The sequence below is a fragment of the Solanum verrucosum genome, unplaced genomic scaffold, assembly GCF_900185275.1.
Source record: "Solanum verrucosum unplaced genomic scaffold, falcon-dt-bn FXZP01000032.1, whole genome shotgun sequence".
Classification (NCBI taxonomy): Eukaryota; Viridiplantae; Streptophyta; class Magnoliopsida; order Solanales; family Solanaceae; genus Solanum; species Solanum verrucosum.
The window spans coordinates 3,076,660-3,101,007 of NW_026020569.1; the positions used below are offsets into that span (position 1 = coordinate 3,076,660).

At 36.3% G+C, this 24,348-nt stretch overlaps 1 protein-coding gene across 11 annotated transcripts; it reads right to left on the reverse strand.

The window, feature by feature from the left end:
- Positions 1-3,901: 3,901 nt before the first annotated feature.
- LOC125811152 (uncharacterized) lies at positions 3,902-22,749 on the reverse strand. 11 transcript variants are annotated; one of them, XM_049490671.1, is made up of 27 exons: positions 22,429-22,727; positions 19,623-20,708; positions 19,083-19,508; positions 18,468-18,962; positions 17,955-18,353; positions 17,544-17,840; positions 17,011-17,430; positions 16,471-16,896; positions 14,882-15,301; positions 14,345-14,767; positions 13,813-14,232; positions 13,281-13,703; positions 12,722-13,165; positions 12,182-12,583; positions 11,700-12,068; positions 11,124-11,585; positions 10,554-10,991; positions 10,045-10,437; positions 9,577-9,930; positions 9,073-9,465; positions 7,680-8,966; positions 7,385-7,546; positions 7,161-7,271; positions 6,169-6,549; positions 5,898-6,056; positions 5,557-5,814; positions 3,902-5,057 (listed from the first exon to the last, which is right to left on the reverse strand). In XM_049490671.1, the coding sequence occupies exons 1-27, from the start codon at positions 22,462-22,464 to the stop codon at positions 4,113-4,115; spliced, it is 11,829 nt and encodes a 3,942-aa protein (XP_049346628.1). In that variant the 5' UTR covers positions 22,465-22,727; the 3' UTR covers positions 3,902-4,112. The 11 variants fall into 11 exon arrangements, with proteins under 11 accessions (XP_049346628.1, XP_049346624.1, XP_049346618.1 ...); XM_049490667.1 differs by lacking the exons at positions 3,902-5,057; positions 5,557-5,814; positions 5,898-6,056 and adding an exon at positions 16,208-16,358 and having other exon boundaries at positions 6,109-6,549; positions 11,106-11,585; positions 14,882-15,150; positions 16,489-16,896; positions 22,429-22,748; XM_049490661.1 differs by lacking the exons at positions 3,902-5,057; positions 5,557-5,814; positions 5,898-6,056 and adding an exon at positions 16,208-16,358 and having other exon boundaries at positions 6,109-6,549; positions 11,106-11,585; positions 14,882-15,150; positions 22,429-22,747.
- Between the last annotated feature and the right edge of the window lie 1,599 nt (positions 22,750-24,348).

The window sequence follows — 24,348 nt, forward strand, 5'->3', positions numbered from 1 at the left end:
GAGAAAGGCAAAAGAAAACTGGGCAGGAGAATATTTTTTTATTGTATAATTATAAGTGTATGAGACGAATATAAATATATTTGCATGTGTATATACAATTTTCTCTCGCTTTATGCAAACAGAAACACAATTTATACAATTCTGTTGTATAAAGCGAGAGAGGCGAGCACAAAGGGAGCAAGCGAGAAAGGGAGAGTGGCGAGCGAGAATTTGGAGGGAGAGAGGCGACTGACAAACGTTTGCTACGGGGCACAATTAAATCAAACAGTAGCTACTCCATTTATTTTAGATTATAAGTTTGCCATTCTGTACAATTATCCCTATTTTTTTTGGCAAAGTGTCCATTTTGAATTTTGATTTGTAGTTTTAGGTAAGGTCTCTTTTGGAATGTTGTGCCCTAAAAATATATTTGTTTGGGGTCATACTCTTTATCCTTCGTCATGGGAAATCCATCTTTGTTAGACAAGTCATGAATTCACTATTTGAGTCATATGAGATTGGTTTGCAGTGGCATTCAATTATCTTTGGCATGAGATTGGTTTGCAGTGGCATTCAATTAAATTTGTCCTCACATTTCAAATGAACATTTAAATTAAAGCTTGTACTTATTGAATACTTACATTATTCATAATGAATACCTATTAAACATTATATTGTTCATAATGAGTACTTATTAAACACTTGTTGCTGACATAACATAAAAAATGCATTACATAGATATTCAACACGTGAGTTCATTTTTCCTTTTTTAAAAATCTAGTTCGTCTTCTTCTTTCTTAACCTTCCTTCTCGTTTCTCTCTTATCTTCAATCACCTCATTTTTTTCCTCACTGCTATCATATTCATTTGGAATCACCATTACTATCCTTTTCAAATACTTAGAAATTACTTTGTGAAATTGAATTTTTTGAAATCTTCTTCAACATAAAAAATAAGAATGAGATTTTAAACAAAATGGAGGTGGGTCCAGCTTTAAACCAAATAATTTTTAAAACCTCTTATTCATAAATGAGTTATTTCTTTTGAAACATCTCAATCCTATTGTTTGAAAAAAAAGGATAAAAATGAAGAAATTCCAGGAGTTTTATTTCAAACAAATAATTTCAGAATCCTATTTTAGAGTTGAGAGATTTCTCCACTAAAACAACTCAATTTCACCATTATTGGTTGAATTTTCTTCAACTTTCTTTAAAATAATATCTCTTTATATATTAAAAAAGAGTTCAAAATATTAAAAAGTCAATAATTTAGTCTAAAAATGTTCCTATCATCAATAATTTGATCCAAAAGTATCTCTATTGTTAGTTAATGGATAAAAAATGAGAGAGAGATTGAGACATACAAATTTAATCATCTCAACAATTGAATGATATAACAAAAAATACCTATTTTATGATATCGTTATCATAACATTTCTGTATGTCCTAATATAAATATTGTGGTGACTAATGGATGGATTAAGTCAAATTTGGGTGGAGTTGAAATGGGTCAACATAAAATGGGATAATTCAATCCGTTCATATTTCATATGAGTCATTTTTATAACGGTAAAGATATATATGAACCATTTTTGTAACGAAGATTATATCAGTTCTACATGAGAAGATTGTGGAGTATATCAATTTTAAAATAGCTGTAATTATCTTTTCATATTCCAAAATTTGCACTAAGAAAACAATTGAGTCAAAAGTTAAAATAAAAATAGACTTTTCTTATTAATTATTAATTAATAAAATAAATAAAATTAAATATAGAATATATATATTTTTAAAAATAGCAGTAATATATTTTGTATTAACTAGATTCTTTTTTGCGCGTATTTTATCTATTTTTTTTTTTGGGTTTCATTCCCGCGTGTATTAACCAGTGGGAAAACTATAAGTAACACCCACATACCACCTGCGCATATTAGACCTCACCACCTGAACACCCACATATTACCACCTGCGCATATTAGACCTCACCACCGCCATATACACCGACCGCCTGTATTCATACTCTACCGCTTCTCTTCATTCAGAAAAAGATAGAACGATAAATCGATAATTGAATTCTTTGCTCTTTCCATTATCTTGTATTCTTCCATTCATTCAGAAAAAGAAAGAAGGAAAATACGAGAAATCGATATTAGAAGATGTCCGATCAAAACCCTAAACCCTAAATCATTTTTCTCGGTTTTCTACTACTCTTCCCATTATCTTCCATCCATTAAAAAAGAAGAAGGAAAATTCAAGAACTCGATATGTTGAATTCTTGCATGTTGGAATTCAAGAACTCGATATGTCGAATTCTTACATGTCGGAATTCAAGAACTCGATATGTTGAATTCTTGCATGCTGGAATTCAAGAACTCGATAATGCATGTTGAATTTTGAAGTGACACTGGTATTCTTAAATGCATATTTAAGAAATCGTAATTTTAAGAATTTATTTTTATGTTTGAAAGAAGTTGAAAAAAGTAAGTTATGTTGTCATCCTAGCAGAATATGTTAAGCATATTCAAGTTTCCCCTGTTTTCCCCTGCTTAACTGAAAAACAGGAATTTGTTTTTCCCTGAGATTTACCTACTCATGGGACTGTTTTTTTTTATGTTTGTTATTCTTTTAAGTGTGTTCATCAGTATCTTTTTACAGATGTTCTTTTATGTATTATTTTGTGGTTTTACTTGTAATTGGGAAAACTTGTATGGCTGCAACACAAAATAAAGATGTTCATGTACATTTCTTTCCTGGTGCTTCATTTGCAATAAAATACTTTCTATACTTCTGCCGCCTCCCCAAAACACAAAAAAAGGGGAGATGAAATATATTTTGTGTTGAACACTAATGTATGTATGTTTTGATTATTTATTCTAGCTGGAGTTGAGTTGGAACATACATATTGGTGCTTAGGTACTTATTGCCCAGATTATGGAAACAGTATATGTGTATGTTTCTTTCATCTTCTGTTATGATTCCTTTGTCTGGTCATTTTATCTATGGTTTTGTATGCTTGCTTTACACCAGCTACATCAAAATACCGCCATTCAGATGATATGCATGCTTTCTTTGTAAGCTTTGGCCTTAAAGGAGAGGCTCTGAGCTCTACTTCTGACGTTTCTTTGTTGGAAATTGTTACTAAAACTCATGCGAGGCCAAATGGATATCGTAAGGTTTTGAAGGTAAAGTTCTTTTGAGTTTTAGTTGGTCAACTCCATTAGGATAGGCATGAAACTACCTATCACCCTTTTTTTTTGTTGCAAAGTTCTATTTTTTGTCACTAAATCACCCTTTTGGTGAAACTACACAACCTCCTACTTTTTTTCTTGTTTTTATTACTCTCTCCGGTTTAACTCAAAAAAGCAATTTAACATGTTCTCTCTTGAGCTGAAAAACTGTTGCTTGACACAGCACCTCAGGTGGGTCTATGAGATTTTAGAATTAAATTTCCATTCATCGTGTTTTTTCTGACTTTGCTCTGTTTCCTTGTTATCTGCTATATTTTCTTCGCGGTCTCCTTCTTCTTTCTACTTGGATTTGCTGAACTTGAGCTGAGGGTCATCCAGAAACAGCCTCTCTACCTCCACAAGGTAGTGGTAAGGTGGCATTTGTCACTATTAATGCATAGTTCACTGTATAGTGAAAACACAATATCGCCTTTTAAAGTAGTAGTTAATATGAGGAAGTTATATAATATCTATGGATAGTTTTTGACAACGACAGAGCCGACTTGGAAAGTTGTCTTGCTAGGAGAAACTACTTGGGAAGTTGTCTTGCTAGGGGAAACTACTTGGAAAGTTGTCTTGCTTGGATAACCCATTTCAAGTCTTCCTTCTCAATGTTAACGGTGGGTCGTGTAAAATAAATTATAGATATGCTTTTGGTGGGGACATACTGATACTACAATAAGGGTCCTTAGTATGTGGTGGAACTGGTTGATGTTATTGAGTTGTCGCTGAGAAGTTGCTAGTATGTATCCAATAATTATGGAACTCCTAATACAATAAGATTACACATTCTGAACAAACTTTTCTACTTTATTAAAAACTAGAGTAGCTGAAAAGCTTTTCACTTTGTTTTTCTTGAGTACTTACAACTTTGAATAATGTGAAGTCTTGATCTTTTTTCTCCGCCTTACTTTGGTGATGATGTCTTGGTCTGAGAGGACTTACCAGTGATGGCTTTCTTCACCTTTGCAATTGAGTGCTTGACTTTTGATCCAACTCCTGACAATATGTTCTGATGTTTTTTGGGAGGAACTTTGATATCAGCATCTCTGGAGATTTCTACGATCACTGGATCTTCAGAACTTGACACTTCTCTTTTTTTTTGAATTCCTTCCTCTTCTCTGTCGTTGCCTTCTCTTTCTTCAGCAAAGTCTTCCTCAATTTTTGATGTCTCTTTTGTTGATACATGCACAAGGTCAGATAGTGCGGCCTTAGCTTGTGTCTCTCTCGATATGGATTCCTCTGGTACTTCTTTTAAATCACATTCAACTTCTTTCTTGTTTTCATAATTTTCCTGATGTTGTTCTGTTTCAGAAGTTTTGCATTTTTCCTGCATGTACTGGATATTTTTGGCCTCTGCACCCAGTTCCATATGTGGGGTAATGCTGTCTTTGGGAGTACCATTGGCATCAGTGCTGCTTGTTGGAATAGTTTCCTCTCTCTCCAATGTAAGTAGAGGATATGCTGCTTGCTCTTGTATCTGCTTAGTTGTGTTGCTCTCATTGCTCACCATGTTATCCATCGCTATCTCCTTTTCCGAAACCGTAACAGATTTCAATGATGTGAAATGCTTGGTTACTTTTTCCTCTTCGCCCCTTGTCTTTTCCTCTGGCACACGTCCTACTTGGGCAACTGGAGCATTTTCAACTCTTACTTCATGTATTTTGTTTGTTTCGTTGCATGTTATCATCTCTCCGGAACCTGCTGCTGTTTTTCGTTCTGATCCAAAAGGTTCCAAACTTACTCTTTCGGGTTCACTTATTGTTGTTTCCTCCTCTTTTTGCACCTGTGTTGTGTTGTTGTTTGAGGAATCTTCGCCGGTGGTCTCTCTTAAATCTTCTTCTTGTTCCTCCTATGAATTCATAATTCGCCGTCAGAAGCGTGAGTAAACAGGGGAGGCAGGGGGGAGTAAGAAAAGATTGGAATAATGTTTTTTGCTTCTATTTTTTTATCTTTGTTTTTTCCATCTTTGACACCTACGAACATTGGTAGTCTCCAGTAGACTTTTCCTTAGCCAGCTGTGGCTGAAAGGGATTTCATCTTAGTGATCTTTTCTAGAGTAGTTTTATGAACCGTCATATAATGTCTGTGTATATCAAGGTGGTGTGTATCCTGCAAACAGTTTACTAATATAATTCAAGTTTGTAATTTACATCAATACTTTGTTTCCTCTCGTTGAATCATTTTCAGCTGGACCTGTATGTCATTAACCTATGTGCTGAATATTTCAAGCAGTTTGAGTTCAATCATTTTCTATCAGCAACCTCTTTCCTAGACAGGAGGGAGTAAAACGGATCAAATCATGCTGATAAAATATTAAGATGGAATATAAGTGTGCAATTTAATCAGACCTCTTTGATTGGAGTCTTGATTTCCATCGTAACACATTCACTCTTTGATTCTGTGGCCTCTTCTGGGAGGTTTGTCTCAGTACTTTGATGATTAATATTTTTATTGTCATCAATATCAATTTTCTCCAGTTCTTCTAGCTTTTCGGATGTTTGTTCTCCAGCAGGTGAATCTTCATTCTGCTCTTCTGTATCCATGACTGCACATGTGTTGTGTTTTATATGCTGCTTGTAATCATCCTTTTCAACTCCTTTCAACATCTACAGAAAGAACAATTTTCTGAATAGGCAACTTTAACACTTTCTTAAGTAAGATGTATGATAACTGCATTCCAATTTCTAACCATTATGCTTTGGAATTCATCTCCCTTGTCAAAATTTTCATCTGTCTTCACTTCTGAATTTTCTCCCTCTTTTAACTTCTCTTGGTTGGTTCTGAGGCTATTTTCTTCTTCAAGGCAATCCGCACAAGAAATATCCTCTGTTTCTGATTTGTCAATGATCTGGAATTTGATCAGTCAACGTTAGCAATCTTTTAAGAAATACAGGAGAAAAAGGAAAAATATACATTTAATCAAATGATGCATGGTGCAAAATCTTAATTACAATTTTTACCTCCTGAGCAGGTGCACTGTAAGGCTCCTCATGGTCTGCAGACCTTTGTAAAGTATTGGTGTCTGCTATTCCTCCTGCCTGTTTCTCTTCGCGTAGCTCAGCTAACTGATGCTTCAGTTGTTCATGTGGATCTGCACAGCTTTGTAATGTATTGGTGTCTGTATCTACTGCTGCTTTGTTTTCTTCAGAAATCTCAGATGTCTGATGGATAAGTTCTTCTGTGGATTCAGATATCTTTTCACTGTTTCTTCCATTTGTTTCTTTTTCAACCGGAGTATCGAGAATATAGCTAATATCTATTTCTCTGTTTTGTAGCTCAAGCTTATCTGCATCTGGGCTGTACTTATTATGATTTTGGAACCCGAAATCAGAGCTTTCAACCTGTTGAATGAGCCATTCATGATTTGGTTGGTATCCAGAAATAACTGAAAGGGTGAGGAAATAAGAGAAAATGCTGGAGGCTGCTAGCATGATGTAATAAAACACTATTGCAGTGGATATGCTGCTTCTAGCTGTGATTCGTCTTGAGATAATCTGCAAGTTTTATTCATGTTTCTGTAATGGTTGTAACGGTAAAGGGGGGAACATCAAGTTCTGTTTTGCTAGCTTTTCTTTAACTTCTTTCCTGTACTGTTATAATTTAGTTCCAATTTTATAATTCAGAAATGTGATTTTTTGTAGCAGATTGCCAATCGGCATTTATGTTATACTCTGCCTGCTTATATGAAATGTTTCTTGCAGTTGTCCATACATAATGTTCTCACAACAACATCTCCTCAATCCTCTCTTTGCAGAAGGGAACGGAGACTCAAATTAATTATATTCCTCTAGAGATTTGTGACCTTAACTAACTTGGAGTTGTGACTTAGTTGTTGTTCTGAAAATATCGTTCACAGGAGAATTAAATTTCTTGTCTCATCAGCATGCAATAAACTCGTAGATTCTTAGTAGATGCTAATCAGCAAATTCATTATAAGTTCTTGTTCACTTACCTTGTTAATACAGTCCTCCACCCTCATTTCTTCTGAAGAAAGTTCAGTTACGTTCTCTGCTCCATGGGCGTCATTAGCCTCTTCTGTGGTTAGATTGGCTTGCTGACCATTCTGCAGAAAAAAAAGAGAGCAATCCAGTGATGAAGAAAGAGAGAAAGCAGCATTTCTATTTTACCTTGGGCTTAGGTATATGAATTGTAAACAGGCTTGTGTGGTCACTTAACCTCTTGATTGGGGATTTCTGAAACCACTTTGCCTTCTTCAAAGTTATTTGCCGCCATCTCTTCTTTGGCGGATGTTAGAAGTTCCTCTAGAGTCGTTTCTTCTTTTTGTAGGGCATTATTGTTTGACTCATCACCAGCATTGATATCTTTAAGTTCTTTTATCTGTTTGTAGAGATAGTTTTTTTTTTTTTTTGGTCAAATGAAAGATTATTGTGACAGATTTTATTATGATTTATGACTAGTTTAGGCACATGAAAAAATATCATACTATTAATAGAAGGCAGACATTTAATACCTCAGTTTCAACTTCTTTGCAAGGTTGTGCTGTTTCTTTGACAAACCGTTCTGCCTGTTTTTCAATCAAAGCTTCTTCTTTCTCTACATTATGTGTTTCAGATTCATCAATTCTTTCAGTGGCAGCTTCTGTCTCTTCCCTGTTTTGTTTTTTGGGTTCTTCTTCAATTGGTGGTTCTTTAGGTTTCTCTTCAATTATTGGTTCTTCAAGTTTCTCTTTACCTGCTAGTTCTTCATGTATCTCTTTAACTGCTGGATCCTCTGGTTCTTCTTCAACTGGTGGTTCTTCAGGTTTTTCCTTAACTGTTGGTTCTTCAAAGTTCTCAACTGCTGATTCCTCAGGTTTCTCCTCAACTGATGGTTCTTCATGTTTTTCATCAACTGTAGCTTCTTCAGGTTTCACCTCAACTGTTGGTTCCTCAAGTTTTTGGTCAACTACTTGTTCTTCAGTTGCTAGTTCTTCAGGTTTCTTTTCAACTGCTAGCTCTTCACGTGTCTCTTTAACCACTGGTTCTTCAGGTGTTTCTTTCACCTCTGGTTCTTGAGATTGCTCCTCAATCACTGATTCTTGGGGTTTCTCTTCAATTTTTGGTTTGGGTGTTACTTCAACTGCTGGTTCTTCAGGTTTTCCTTCAACTGCTAGTTTTTCAGGTTTTTCTCCAATTCTTGCTGGTTCCTCAAGTTTTTCATCAATTGTTGGTTCTTCAAGTTTCTCTTGAACTGTTGGTTCTTTTGGTTTCTCTTGAACTTCTGGTTCTTGAGGTTTCTCTTCAATCATTGGTTGTTCAGGTGTTTCTTTTGCCACAGGTTCTTCTCGTGTCCCTTCAATCACTGGTTCGTCGGATTTCTCCTCAACCGCTGGTTCTTTGGGTTTCTCCTCAACTTTTGATTCTTCAAGTTTCTCCCTAACAACTGGTTCTGCTGGTTTCTGTTCAACTGTCGGTTCCACTGGTTTCTCTTCAACTGCTGAATGTTCAGGCGTTTCCTCAACTTCAATGGTATTGCATGAAATTTCTCGAGGTTTCTCGTCAACTAGTTGTTCAGGTGTCCCTTCAACTGCTGGTTTGTTAGGTTTCTCTGGTTCTTCGAGTTTCTCCTCAATTTTTGGTTCTTCGGGTTTCTCCTCGATGGCAAGTTCTTCCCGTTTCTCTTCAACTGTCGATTCCTTGAGTTTCTCTTCAACTGCTGAATCTTCGGGTTTTTCCTCAATTTCAGCAAAATCATTGTCGGTATTGCATGAAATTTCATTGCCAGTCTTATCATTTGAGTCTACAACATGCTTATTCTGCTAGAAGAAAGTTTCACTTAATTTTTCAATAGATAAGCAGATGTGAATTCATTGCACATACATAACTATTAGGATGGACAACTTTGTGACAGTGTTTGATCCTCACCTTTTCGAGGGGCGTTACCTTTTCAGCTGCTGCTTTCTCTAGTTTCTCTTCAACAACTACTTCTTCATGTTTCTCTTCAGCTACTTGTTTGTCAGGTGTTTCTTCCCGTGCTGGTTTATCAACTGTTTCTTCCCCTGCAACTGGTTCGTCAAGCTTTTCTTCAACTACTAATTTTTCAGGTGTCTCCTCAACCATTAGTTCTTCGAATTTCTCCGATACAACTGGTTCTTTAGGTTTCTCTTTCAGTGCTAGTTCCTCATATTTTTTTTCTATTACTATTTCTTCATGTTTTTCCTCAACAGCTGAATAGTCAGAAACATCACTGTTGTCGTTGCACAGAATTTCACCATTAATCTTGTCTGTTGAGTGACTTGAGTCCGTATCTGGCATATTCTACAAGAAGAATTTAAAGATTCACTAAGACTTTTAATAGATAAGTAGATGCAAATTCCTTGCATGTATAGAGCTGATAGGATGGTAAACTCTGCGACAGTGCTCGATTACCTTTTCCAAGAGAGTCACCGTTTCAACTGCTTGTTTTTCAGATTTCTGTTCAATAGCTAGTTCTTCCGGTGTCTCTTCAACTGCTGGTTTGTTGGGTTTCTCTTCAACTGTTAGGTCTTCAGGTGTTTCCGCTCTTGCTTGCTCTTCAAGCGTTTCTTCAATTGCCAAAATTTGAAGTTTCTCATTTATAACTGGTTCTTCAGGTTTATCCTCAACAATTGGTTCCTCATGTTTTTCCTCAACCATTGGTTCTTCAGTTTTTTCCTCAACTGCTGGATAGTCAGCAACATCAATGTTGGTATTGCATGGAGTTTCAGTGTCAGTCTTCCCGTTTGAATCTATAGCTGACATATCCTGCAAGAAAAATTTAAAGTTTTACTTAGTCTTCCAATAGATAAACATATGTGAATTGTTGCACATACATAACTAATAGTACAGTTAAAGCTTGTGATTGTACTTGATCCTTACCTCTTCCAACAAAGTTACCTTTTCAGGTTTCTCTTCGATTACTAGTTTCTCAAGGTTCTTTTCATCTGCTAGATCTTCAGGTGTTTCTTCAACTACAGGTTCTTCAGATTTCTCTTCAACTGTTGGTTCTTCAAGTTTCTCCTCGAAAACTTGTTCTTCAGTTTTTTTTTCCACAGCCGGTTCTTCAGGTTTCTCTGTCACTGCTGGTTCATCAGTTTTTTCATTAACCGCTGGTTCTTCACGTTTCTCTTCAATCACTTGTTTTTCATGTTTTTCTTTAACTACCTGTACTTCAGCTTTATCTTCAACTGTTGGATAGTAAGCAACATCGTTGTTTGAATTGCCTAGAATTTCACTGTCAATCTTGTCCTTTGAGTCTACAATTGGCATATTCTGCAAGAGAAGTTCAAAAATTCAATTTAATCTTCCAATAGATTGGCATATGTGAGTTCGTTGCACATATAAAGCTATTAGAATGGATAAACTTTGTGACATTGTTTTATCCTCACCTTCTCTAGGAGAGTTTCCATTTCTGGTTTCTCCTCTTCAATTGCTGGTTTGTCATGTTTCTCTTCAACAGCTATCTCTTCAGAGGTCTCTTCAACCATTGGTTCTTCAGGTTTCTCTTCAAGTGGTAGTTCTTCAGGTGTTTCCTCCCCTGCTAGCTCTTCATGTGTTTCTTTAGTTGTTGGTTCTTCAAGTTTCTCTTCAACAGTTGGTTCTTTAGGTTTCTCTTCAACTGGTTCTTCAGATTTCTCCTCAATTGTTGGTTCTTCAGGTTTCTCCATAATTGCTGGTATATCAAGTTTCTCTTCAATAACCGGTTTTTCCACAGCTGCTGGTTTTTCAGGGTTTTTCTCATCTTCTAGAAAGTGAGCAGCATCGTTGCTAGTATTGCAGGGAATTTTATTGTCAGTTTTTTCCTTCGAGTCTGCAACTAGCAAATTCTGTAAGAAGAATTTTAAGTTTCACTTAGTCTTTCAGTAGATAAGCAGATGTAAATTGTTGTACATACATAACTAATAGGACAGATAAACTTTATGACAGTGCTTGACCCTTGCCTTATCCAAAAGAGTTACCTTTTCTGGTTTCTCCTCTTCACTTGTTGGTTCTTCAGGTTTCACCTCTTCAACTGCTGGCTCTTCAGGTTTTTCTTCACATGCTAGTTCATTAGGTGTTTCTTCCCGTGTTGATTCTTTGGGTGTCTCTTCAGTTATTGTCTTTTCAGGTTTCTCTTCAACCTTTGGTTCTTCAAGTTTCTCCTCAGCCGATGGTTCTTCAAATTTCTCCTCCACAGTTGGTTTTTCACGTTCTTCTTCAACTGCCAGTTCTTCAAGTTTTTTCTCAACCGCTGGTTCTTCAGGCTTCTCCATAACAGCCAATACTTCAGATTTTTCTTCAATCATTGTTTCATCATGTTCTTTTTCAACTACTAGTTCTTGAGGTTTTTCCTCGACTGATTCATAGTCAGCAATATCATTGTTGGTATTGCAAGGAATTGCATTATCTATCTTGTCCTTTGGGTCTTCCATTGGGAAATTCTGCAAGAAATTTAGAGTTCTACTTAGTATTTAAATAGATAAACATATGTAAATTCGTTGCACATATAAAGCCTAATTTGATGAATAAACTTTGTGACAATATTTAATCCTGACCTTCTCTAGAAGAGCTTCTGTTTCAGGTTTCTCCTCTTCAACAATTAGTTCTTTAGGTGTCTTTTCAACCGTTGGTTCTTCAGTTTTCTCTTCAAGTGCTAATTCTTCAGGTGTTTCCTCCCCTTCTAGCTCTTCAGGTGTTTCTTCAGCCACTGGTTCTTGAGGTTCCTCCTCAACCACTGGTTCTTCAGGTTTCTCCTTAACCGCTGGTACATCAAGTTTCTCTTCAATAGTTGGTTCTTCAGGTTTTTCTTCAACTACTGACTCTTCAAGATTTTCCTCAACTTGTGGAGGGTGAGCAACATCATTATTGGTATTGCATGGAGTTTCACTGCCAGTTTTGTCGTTTGAGTCTACAACTATCATATTCTGCGAAAGAATTTAATGTTTCACTTAGTCTATCAATGAAGAAGCAGATGTGAATCATTGCACATACATAACTAATAAGATGGATAAACTTTGTGACAGTGCTTGACCCTCACCTTTTCCAAAAGAGCTACCTTTTTGGATGTCTCCTCTTCAAGTGCTGGTTTCTCTTCAAATAATAGTTCGTTAGGTGTTTCTTCCCGTTTTGGTTCTTCAGGTGCTTCTTCAGTTATTGGTTTTGCAGCTTTCTCCTCAATTGTCTCCTCAACCAATGGTTCTTTAAGCTTCTCTTCCATTGTTGTTTCTTTAGGTTTCTCTTCAATTGCCGGTGGTTCAGGTTTTTTCTCATCCACTGGTTCTTCTGGCTTCTCTGAAACCGCTGTTTCTTCTGATTTCTCTTCAATTGCTTGTTCTTCATGTTTTTTTTCAACTACTGGCTCTTCAGTTTTTTCCTCAACTGATGCATAGTCAGCAATGTCGTTGTTGGTATTGCATGGAATTGCATTGTCTGTCTTGTCCTTTGAGTTTACAATTGACAAATTATGCAAGAAAAGTTTAAGTTTCATTTAGTCTTTCAACAGATAAACTTATGTAAATTCGTTGCACATATAAAGCTAATATGATGGATAGTTTTTATGACAGTGTTTATTTGTCACCTTCTCCTGAAGAGCTTCCGTTTCAGGTTCTTCCTCTTCAATTGCTGGTTTTTCATCTTTCTTTTCAACAACTAGTTCTTCAGATGTGTCTTCAACTGTTGGTTCTTCAGGTTTCTCTTCAAGAGCTAGTTCTTCAGGTGTTTCCTCCCCTGCAAGCTCTTCAGGTGTTTCTATAGTCGCCGGTTCTTCAGGTTTCTCTGTAATCGCTAGTTCAGGTTTCTCCTCAACTGGTACTTCAGATTTCTCCTCAAATGTTGGTTCTTCAGGTTTCTCCTTAATAGCTGGTACACCAGGTTTCTCTTCAATGAGTGGTTCTTCAGTTTTTTCTTCAACTGCCGATTCTTCAGGATTTTCCTCACTGTCTGGAGAGTGTGCAACATCATTATTGGTATTGCATGGGATTTCACTGCCAGTTTTTTCGTTCGAGTCTACAATTAGCATATTCTGCAAAAAAGAATTTAATGTTTCACTTAGCCTTTCAATAAAGATGCAGATGTGAATCATAGTACATACATAACTAACAAAATGGATAAACTTTGTGATAGTGCTTGACCCTTACCTTTTCCAAAAGAGTTACCTTTTCAGGTTTCTCCTCTTCCATGGCTGGTTCTTCATGTATCTCTTCAAATGCTAGTTCCTTAGGTGTTTCTTCAATTACTTGTTTTTCAGGTTTCTCCTCAATTTTTGGTTCTTTGATTGTCTCCTCAACTGATGGTACTTCAAGCTTTTCTCCCACGGTTGGTTTTTCAGGTTTCTCTTCAACTGTCGGTTGTTCAGGTATTTTCTCAACCGCTGGTTCTTCTGGTTTCCCCGAAACCCTTGATTCTTTAGATTTTTCTTCAATTGCTGATTCTTCAGATATCTCTTCAACTATTGGTTCTTCAGTTTTTTCCTCAACTGATGCATAGTCAGCAATGTCATTGTTGGTATTGCATGGAATTGCATTGTCTATTGTGTTCTTTGAGTTTACAATTGGAAAATTCTGCAAGAAAATTTAAAGTTTCATTTAGTCTTTCAATAGATAAACATGTAAATGCGTTGCACATATAAAGCTAATATGCTGAATAAACTTTGCGAGTGTTAATTCTCACCTTCTCCTTAAGAGCTTCCATTTCAGGTTCCTCCTCTTCAATTGCAGGTTTTTCAACTTTCTCTTCAACAACTAGCTCTTCAGATGTATCTTCAACCGTTGGTTCTTCAGGTTTCTCTTCAAGTGCTAGTTCTTCAGGTGTTTCTATAGCTGCCGGTTCTTGAGGTTTCTCTTCAGTCGCCGGTTCTTGAGGTTTCTCCTCAGCTGGTACTTCAGATTTCTCCTCAAATGTTGGTTCTTCAGGTTTCTCCTCAACTGCTGGTACATCAGGTTTCTCTTCAATGACTAGTTCTTCATTTTTTATTTCATCTGCCGGTTCTTCAGGATTTTCCTCAATGTCTGGAGAGTGAGCAACATCATTATTGGTATTGCATGGAATTTCACTGCCAGTTTTGGTGTTCGAGTCTACAATTAGCATATTCTGCAAAAAGACTTTAATGTTTCACTTAGCCTTTCAAAAGAAGAGCATGTGAATCACTGTACATGCATAACTAACAAAATGGATAAACTTTGTGATAGTACTTGACCCTTACCTTTTCCAAAAGAGTTACCTTTTCAGGTTTCTCCTCTTTCATTGCTGGCTCTTTATGTATCTCTTCTAATGCTAGTTCCTTGGGTGTTTCTTCAGTTACTTGTTTATCAGGTTTCTCCTCAATTTTTAGTTCTTTGATCGTCTCCTCAACTGATGGTTCTTCAAGCTTTTCTCCCACTGTTGGTGTTTCAGGTTTCTCTTCGATTGTCGGTTGTTCAGGTATTTTCTCAACCGGTGGTTCTTCTGGTTTCTCCAAAACCCTTGATTCTTCAGATTTCTCTTCAATAGCTGATTCTTCAGATATCTCTTCTACTTCTGGTTCTTCAGTATTTTCCTCAGCTGATGCATAGTCAGCAATGTCATTGTTGGTATTGCATGGAATTGCATTGTCTGTTGTGTTCTTTGAGTTTACAATTGGCAAATTCTGCAAGAAAATTTGAAGTTCCATTTAGTCTTTCAATAGATGAAACATATTTAAATTCATTGCACTTATAAAGTTAATATGCTGAATAAACTTTGTGACAGTGTTAATTGTCACCTTCTCCTGAAGAGCTTCCATTTCAGGTTCCTCCTCTTCAATTGCTGGTTTTTCATCTTTCTCTTCAACAACTAGCTCTTCAGATGTATCTTCTACTGTTAGTTCTTCAGGTTTCCCTTCAAGTGCTAGTTCTTCAGCTGTTTCTATAGCTGCCGGTTTTTCAGGTTTCTCTTCAGTCGCTGGTTCTTGAGGTTTCTCCTCAGCTGGTACTTCAGATTTCTCCTCAAATTTTGGTTCTTCAGGTTTCTCCTCAACTGCTGGTACATCAGGTTTCTCTTCAATGACTGGTTCTTCATTTTTTATTTCAACTGCCGATTCTTCAGGATTTTCCTTGATGTCTGGAGAGTGAGCAACATCATTATTGGTATTGCATGGAATTTCACTGCCAGTTTTGGTGTTCGAGTCTACAATTAGCATATCCTGCAAAAGGAATTTAATGTTTCACCTAGCCTTTCAAAAAAGAGCATGTGAATCACAGTACATGCATAACTAACAAAATGGATAAACTTTGTTATTATACTTGACCCTTACCTTTTCCAAAAGAGTTACCTTTTCATGTTTCTCCTCTTCAACGGTTGGTTCGTCATGTTTCTCTTCAAATGATAGTTCCTTAGTTGTTCCTTCAGGTTTCTCCTCAATTGTTGGTTCTTTGGTTGTCTCTCCAACCAATGGTTCTTCAAGCTTTTCTCCTCCAACTGTTGGGTTTTCAGGTTTCTCTTCAATTGTCGGCTGTTCAGGTGTTTTCTCAACCGCTGGTTCTTCTGGTTTCTCCATAACCCTTGATTCTTCAGATTTCTCTTTAATAGCTGATTCTTCAGATATCTCTTCAACTTCTGGTTCTTCAGTTTTTTCCTCAACTGATGCATAGTCAGCAATGTCATTGTTGGTATTGCATGGAATTGCATTGTTTGTTGTGTTCTTTGAGTTTACAATTGGCAAATTCTGCAAGAAAAATTGAAGTTCCGTTTAGTCTTTCAATAGATAAAACATATGTAAGTTCGTTGCACTTATAATGTTAATATGCTGAATAAACTTTGTGACAGTGTCAATTGTCACCTTCTCCTGAAGAGCATCCGTTTCAGGTTCCTCCTTTTTAATTGCTGGTTTTTCATCTTTCTCTTCAACAACTAGCTCTTCAGATGTATCTTCAACTGTTAGTTCTTCAGGTTTCCCTTCAAGTGCTAGTTCTTCAGCTGTTTCTATAGCTGCCGGTTTTTTCAGGTTTCTCTTCAGTCGCCGGTTCTTGAGGTTTCTCTTCAGCTGGTACTTCAGATTTCTCCTCAAATTTTGGTTCTTCAGGTTTCTCCTTAACTGCTGGTACATCAGGTTTCTCTTCAATGACTGGTTCTTCATTTTTTATTTCAACTGCCGATTCTTCAGGATTTTCCTCGATGTCTGGAGAGTGAGCAACATCATTATTGGTATTGCATGGAATTTCACTGCCAGTTTTGGTGTTCGAGTCTACAATTAGCATATCCTGCAAAAAGAATTTAATGTTTCACCTAGCCTTTCAAAAAAAGAGCATGTGAATCACAGTACATGCATAACTAACAAAATGGATAAACTTTGTTATTATACTTGACCCTTACTTTTTCCAAAAGAGTTACCTTTTCAAGTTTCTCCTCTTCTACGGTTGGTTCGTCATGTTTCTCTTCAAATGATAGTTCCTTGGGTGTTTCTTCAGTTACTGTTTTTTCAGGTTTCTCCTCAATTGTTGGTTCTTTAGTTGTCTCTCCAACCAATGGTTCTTCAAGCTTTTCTCCTCCAACTGTTGGGTTTTCAGGTTTCTCTTCAATTGTCGGCTGTTTAGGTATTTTCTCAACCTCTGGTTCTTCTGGTTTCTCCAAAACCCTTGATTCTTCAGATTTCTCTTCAATAGCTGATTCTTCAGATTTCTCTTCAACTACCGGTTCTTCAGTTTTTTCCTCAACTAATGCATAGTTAGCAATGTCATTGTTGGTATTGCATGGAATTGCATTGTCTGTATTGTCCTCTGCGTTTACAATCGGCAATTTCTGCAAGAAAATTTAAAGTTTCATTTTGTCTTTAAATAGATAAACATATATTAATTCGTTGCACATATAAAGCTTATATGGTGGATTAACTTTGTGACAGTATTTAATCCTCACCTTCTCCTGAAGAGCTTTCCTAACAAGTTCCTCCTCTTCAATAGCTGTTTCTTCATCTTTCTCTTCAAGAACTAGTTCTTCAGGTGTCTCTTCAAGTGCTAGTTCTTCAGGTGCTTCCTCCTTTGTTAGCTCTTCAACTGTTTCTTTAGCTGCCGCTTCTTCAGGTCTCTCTTTAGACGCCGGTTCTTGAGGTTTCTCCTCAACTAGTACTTCAGATTTCTCCTCAAATGTTGGTTCTTCAGGTTTCTCCTTAACTGCTGGTACACCAGGTTTCTGTTCAATGACTGATTCTTCAGTTTTTTCTTCAACTGCCGATTCTTCAGGATTTTCCTCAATGTCTGGAAAGTGAGCAACATCATTACCGGTATTGCATGGAATTTCACTACCAGTTTTGTCGTTCAAGTCTACAATTAGCATATTCTGCAAAATGAAGTTAATGTTTACTTTGCCTTCCAATAAAGAAGCAGATGTTAATCACAGTACATACATGACTAACAAAATGGATAAACTTTGTGATAGTGCTTGACCCTTACTTTTTCAGGTTTCTCCTCTTCAACGGCTGGTTCTTCATGTTTCTCTCCAACTGCTTGTTTTTCAGGTTTCTCTTCAACTGTCGGTTCAGTTTTTTTCTCAACCACTAGTTCTTCAAGCTTCTCCGAAACAACTGATTCTTCAGATTTATCTTCAATTGCTAATTCTTCATGTGTTTTTCCAACTGCTGGTTCGTCAGGTTTTTCCTCAACTGATGCATAGTTAGCAATATCATTATTGGTGGTATTGCATGGAATTGCATTGTCTATCCTGTCCTTTGAGTCTACAATTGGCAAATTCTGCAAGAAAATTGAAGTTTCACTTAGTCTTTTGACAGATAAACAGATGTAAATTCATTGCACATATAAAGCTAATATGATGGATAGACTTTGTGGTAAGTGTTTAATCTTCACCTTCTCCAGAAGCCCTTCTGTTAAAGGTTTCTCCTCCTCCATTACTGCTGGTTTTTCAGGTATGTCTTCAACCATTGGTTCTTCAGGTTTCTCTTCAAATGCTAGTTCTTCATGTGTTTCCTCCCCTGCTAGCTCTTCATGTGTTTCTTTCGCTGTCCGTTCCTTAGGTTTCTCTTCAGCCGCTGGTTCTTCAGGTTTCTCCTCAACCGTTGGTTCTTCAGGTTTCTCTTTAATCTCTGATACATCACGTTTCTCTTCAAAAATTGGGTTTTCTGGTTTTTCTTCAACTGCTGGTTCTTCGGTTATTTTCTCAGTTTTTGGATAGTGAGCAGCATCGTTGTTGGTATTGCATAGAATATCACTATCAGTGTTGTCCTTAGAGTCTACAACTAGCATTTTCTGCAAGAAGAATTTAAAGTTTCTCTTAGTCTTTCAAGAGATAACCAGAAATGAATTGTTGGACATACATAACTAATAGGATGGATAAACTTCTTGATAATACTTGACCCTCACCTTTTCCAAAAGAGATACTTTTTTGGGTTTCTCCTCTTCAACTGCTGGTTTCTCTTCAAATGCTAGTTTATTTTGTGTTTCTTCCTGTGTTGGTTCTTCAGGTGCTTCTTCAGTTATTGGGTTTTCAGGTTTCTCTTCAAATGCTTGTTCATTTGGTGTTTCTTCCTGTGTTGGTTCTTCAGGTGCTTCTTCAGTTACTGGTTTTTCAGGTTTATCTTCAACTGCTGGTTCTTCTAGTGTCTCCTCAATCGATGGTTCTTCAAGTTCCTCTCTTGCTACTGGTTTTTCAGATTTCTCTTCAACTGCTGGTTGTTCAGGTTTTTTCATAACCACTGACTCTTCAGATCTCTCTTCAATTGCTGGTTCTTCATGTTTATTTTCAACTACTGGTTCTTCAGTTTTTTCCTCAACTGATTCATAATCGGCAATAGCATTGTTGGTATTGCATTGAATTGCATTGTCTGTCTTGTTCTTTGACTTTTCAATTGGTGAATTCTGCAAAAATAAATAAATTGAAGTTTCATTTAGTCTTTCAACGGATAAAACAGATGTAAATTCGTTACGCATATAAAGCTAATATGATGGATAAACTTTGTGAAAGTGTTTAATCCTCACATTCTCCTGAAGAGCTTCCGTTTCAGGTTTCTCCTCTTCAATTGCTTTCTTTTCAGCTTTCTCTTCAACATCTAGTTCTTCAAGTGTCTCTTCAACGGTTGGTTCTCTAGGTTTCTCTTCAAGGGCTAGCTCTTCAGGCATTTCCTCCTCTGCTAGTTCTTCAGGTGTTTCTTTAGCTGTTGGTTCTTCAGGTTTCTCTCCAGCCTCTGTTTTTCGAGTTTTCTCCTCAAATGATTCTTCAGATTTTTCCTCAACCATTGGTTCTTCACGTTTCTCCCTAACCATTGGTAAATCAGGTTTCTCTAGTTTTTCAGGTTTTTCTTCAACTGCTGGTTCCTCAAATTCTGCAAAGTTAGCAGCATCATTGTTGGTATTGCATGGAAGTTCATTCTCACTTTTGTCGTTCGAGTCTACAACTTGTATTTTCTGCAAGAAAAATTTGAAGTTTCAGTTGGTCTTTCAGTAGATAAGCAAATGTGAACTGTTACACATACATAACTAATACAATGGATAAACTTTGTGCCAGTGCTTGGTCCTCACCTTTTCCAAGAAAGTTACCTTCTCAGGTTTTTCTTCAAATTCTAACTCTTCGGATGTTTTTTCTCGTGTTGGTTCTTTTGGTGTTTCTTCAACCACTAGTTCTTCGGGCTTCTCTTCAACCTCTGTTTTTTCAAATTTCTCCTGAACCTCTGTTTCTTCAGGTTTCTCTTGCACAACTGGTTCTTCAGTTTTTACTTCAACTGCTGGTTCTTCAGGTTTTTCTTCCACCGCTGGTTCTGCATGTTTCTCCGTAACTATTGGTTCTTTCGTTTTCTCTTCAATAATTGGTTTTTCATGTTTTTCTTCAACTTCTAGTTCTTCAGTTTTTTCCTCTACTGCTGGATGGTCAGCAACATCTTGGTTTCCCTTCTCGATTGAGTTGTCCCCATGTTTCGCACTCGTATCTGATTCAGCATAATCTGACCTGGTTTCTTCTACAACATCAACAAATGAGTTAACAAGCACATTCCTAGCACCCTCTCCATCTCCTGTCTCTTTTTTCTCGTCCTCTCCTCTTTGGCACTCTGATTTGGGGGATATGAAAATATTTCTATCACCATTGTAGTCATTCTCATCTTTGACTGCCTTCTCATCCTTAGTGTCGCCAGGTGATTTGATTGCGCCAGTGTCTGTCCCTTCCGTTTTATATTTTGCAGAGCTAACATCTCCTCGGACGGTCAAGGGGATAGATGTGTTCTTCTCAACATTGTTCATTTCACATGATGTTTCACTCTCTTCACTTGGATTCTGTGTTCCCGCAGAAACGATTTCTACTCTTTTGTCTTCTTCTTTCTCCCCCAGATGGAATGAACTCCCGGACATCTGTTCATCTGACTTGTTTGGTGTATCGACTGATACATGGACTTCCACTGAACTACCATTTTCTTCGACAGCTTTGGAAACTAAGGGTGATGCATAAAATTTTTCACCCTCAGTGGTTCCATAATTACCTTTAATCAGATCCTTGACATTTTCAACCTCTGAAGTTCCTTCAAACTCAGATAGTGATTGGTCCCTTTTGTCTTTCTCCAACTTCAGTTTGTCTGATATTGCGTACACTTCCCCTAGCAAATTATCTTCCTTTATCTGCATAAAGAATGATATTTGCTATGTTGTAACAGAATTAAGAAGAAATGTGTTTTAAGTTATCCAACATTGGCAGAGCAGCACTAAAGTTACAACATGAAATTTGTCAGACTAATCCTGCCCTATTGGAACTGTATAACATTAGCAAGATCCCTTTTTTATCATTGAAATGGAGTTACTAACCCTAGCTTAGTGGTCAAAGCCTTAAAAGGTCCCAACTCCCTACATATAGGACCTTCTCAGGACCTATTTACTCTTCGTATTATGTATGAGATATTTATCATTGGCGAAAGAGACTGCAGTACGAAACAATAGAAAAGAATGCAGGAGGACTTCTACCTACAATATTTGAAGTAGTCATAAACCTACTAAGCTTGTGAAAAGCTGGTGAGATACTGTTTGTTGCATGTACAAGTGATTTGTTTGTGGCTTCTAAAGAAAGATAAATTTGGAGTTTTCAGTTGGGTAAATACAGATTAGCCCGTCAGCTGGGGGCTTAATTCTTTTAACTTCTGAGAATATACACATTAATTACCAGTAGCATGTTTCTAGATTAGGTTGATTTGACAAGCAAGTCGTATAGAGAATTTTTAAGTGTTGGTGTCAAACAGTCATGATAAACCAATTACCTCTAACATTTTTCTCAAGTGTTTCTAAACCATGAGAGGATTGATTTGAAATGTATATCCATAACTTCTCCATATAAGTACCTGAGTGGAACAGTTTGCCTTCCAAGGCTAACTACAAGTTTGTCTCACACAATTAAAATGAGGAACAAGTCTTTTGGGGAGAGTCAAGTTTTTCAATACTAATTTATTTAAGAAGAGTTTTAAAAATCAGATTTTATTGATTTGTTTCTGTGCTAATTCAAAGAGGTTTTCGTTTTATCAATAACTATAGTCTTTTGGAGAGTCAAGTTGTCAGTATTACATTATTTCATGAGCAGTTGAGGATTAATAATTGTGCTGATTTGTTTCTGTGCTATTTCTTTTAGGTCATATTACCTCCAAAAACATATATAGAAGTCAAGTTGTTATTACCTAAGAAGAAGATCAACTGTTATATGGGACTATATCAAGAAGGAATCTCAGGTAAGGGAAAGTTTTCCTGGAACTTTATATGAACATTCAGCCATGGTAGTCAGGATGCTCTTCAATTAGCCAATTCAAGAAGGATCGAGTTTATTGTAGAATAAACAATTTGATCCAGTTGAATATCTACTAATTTGTAGAAATAACATACAAGTTCCTGAAACTAGGAAACCTCTATAAGTGATAAGCAAAACCGAAACAAATTTTATTTTGTCATCAAAGATTGCATGAAATCATCTTTACATGAAGATGGTAACCTTGATTCGGTTCTTTAGTAACAACCTTTGCGCTTTGAAGAAAATTGGCAGTGATTTGGTGAAGTTATTTCATTAACTCATACTTCAGTGGCGTACTAATACTTAATCTAGTATGTAACATGTATTTGTACTTCTTAGGAACACTGTATTCCTGACCGATCTTTATGGAACAAATGAACACATCTCTCTTCACACAGTTGTTTGAGGTATGATCTCTGATCAAGCCGTTGCTTCTTTTGAAGTTGCTTCATATACATGAAAGCAAGCTTGACTACTATAATTAGCTATAGAAATTACTGCTGCAGCTAATGAAACACGCAAAATGAAGAAGTATCATGCTCACATAAAGTAAAAATAAGTGAGTTAACTTACACTTTTGTTCTCTGGTATTTCAGCGTCATCTTCCATTTCTCATAAGCTGATCGCAGAACTGCTGTGTTACGTTTTCTTTTCCACTCGCTAAAGACTATCAGAGTGTGTGTTGTACAATTGAACTCGACTGACAATTCTCATAACTTTAAGTAGAGATTCTCTATATATGTCAATGCAGGATTACAATAGTTATATAATAATTAACTGATGACCATGTTGTTAAAGTAGACAGAAAATGACAAATCCCACTTGTTAATTCTACTAATATAGTGAGTTGGACATAGATGCCTGGTCCTTTTGAATGATGAGTAGTCACATGCCCCTCTAGTGTAGCTTTAGTCATCAAACAGCCACATAATTGTTTCTTATGACTGTAGGGATTGTGCTGCTGACAAGGAGAAATTGCCAGAAGATTATACTTTTACTTGATCCCAGGGTGGTTATAAACTAAGTTGCGCAGACTCTTCACTTTCAATGCCGCACCCATGTCTGATTCTCCAAAAATACACTACTTTTGGAGATCCGACACGCATTTGTTGACATTTTCAAAGAGTCCGAGCAACCTAGGTTAAAATTTTCTTTATGGTCCTAAAATTTTATTTGAAGGAGAGTAACATGCCTTCCTAACAATCCTTAGATAGGTGTTGTTGGCTTGAATTTTCCTACAAATTGGTTTTATTGATTTACTTGATCTTGGACAACTTTGGCTTGAATTTTAATGCATTTTACTAGTGATCCTATAATCTGTTTGACCATTATTTTAGTGAGATAATTTTGGACTAAGAGCTCAAATGGAGTGACGTAAACAATGAGGATTTATATAGCCGGTCTTAACTTGCTTGAGACTGAGATGTAGTTGTATTTGAGCCTAAAACTGTGATGTATCAAGTGAGTCTACCCAATACAAATATGGAATCGAAAAGGTAAATGATACAGGTAACGGAGGGTAAAAGAAATAGAAAGAAACTAAACAGTCATTTCTTAAGGTAAAAAGATGTCAACTTGGGTAAAAAAAGGTCAATTATATTTTCCTCCTGGTCTTAAGGTAAATTAAAGGGAAACCTGTGTCATGTGATAAAAACAGTCAATAACTTTACAATAAACCATGAGATGGGCACAAAGGGAAAGGAAAGAGAAGGATATTTAAATCAACAGATGTAAAGTTCAAGTCAAAAAGCAACAATAATTTACTGATGACTGGGTAAACAATAATCAGGAGCGGAGTCGAGAGCAAGAGAGTTCGAACCCAATTCGATAGAAAATTACATTAAGGGTTGAATCTTTCTCAATTTCATATTTGAAATTTCGAGACTGTACCAAAAAAAATAATCAAAAAGAGCAGGTTGATGATATGCAGGAAGTGGAAAATCCCATGTTCCATGTCACTAATCGACGTGGAAAAACTTTTTTTATGATAAAATATAAGATTATTGATAATAAAGTTCAAAAAATATGACTAGGATCAATGAATTGTAAGAGGATGCATCATGCATGTGTAGAGCTGGTGGGAGAGTAATTTGGTTTTAAAACAAAGAGTTGTCCCAATCAATCCAAGATAATAGATGGTTTGTCTTCTTTTGCCGCCCTTTAGGTTTGGATATAAAGTTGTAAGCAAATAGCAATATTTCAACTATTTTCTTCCTGCAATAATGTATTACAAGGACAAAAAAAAAAAATATCATTATATTACAGGGTCTTAACATTTTACACTGATTATACAGTAATAATAGAAAATTAAGATTAGTTAATTTTTGGTGTGAGACTATTGTAACTTGTATATTGTAAAAAAATCGGTAATTGTTATTAAAAAAAATATGTACTTTGTATAAATAAATTAAAATTTGATTGCATTTAATAAGTAGTGAGTTACATTTTTTTGTCACGGCTTATTGAGTGCTACAATTAACTGATTTAGGTAGT

What these genes read in the sequence shown, in the direction of transcription:
- LOC125811152 (XM_049490671.1), bottom strand. Translation starts at nt 22,464, where the DNA reads ATGGAAGATGACGCTGAAATACCAGAGAACAAAAGT. An exon ending in AAGTATCTCTTTTGGAAAAG is followed by an intron (nt 18,354 to 18,467) that starts GTGAGGGTCAAG and finishes TTCTTCTTGCAG; the next exon opens with AAAATGCTAGTTGTAGACTC. An exon ending in AGGTAACTCTTTTGGAAAAG is followed by an intron (nt 13,166 to 13,280) that starts GTAAGGGTCAAG and finishes TCTTTTTTGCAG; the next exon opens with AATATGCTAATTGTAGACTC.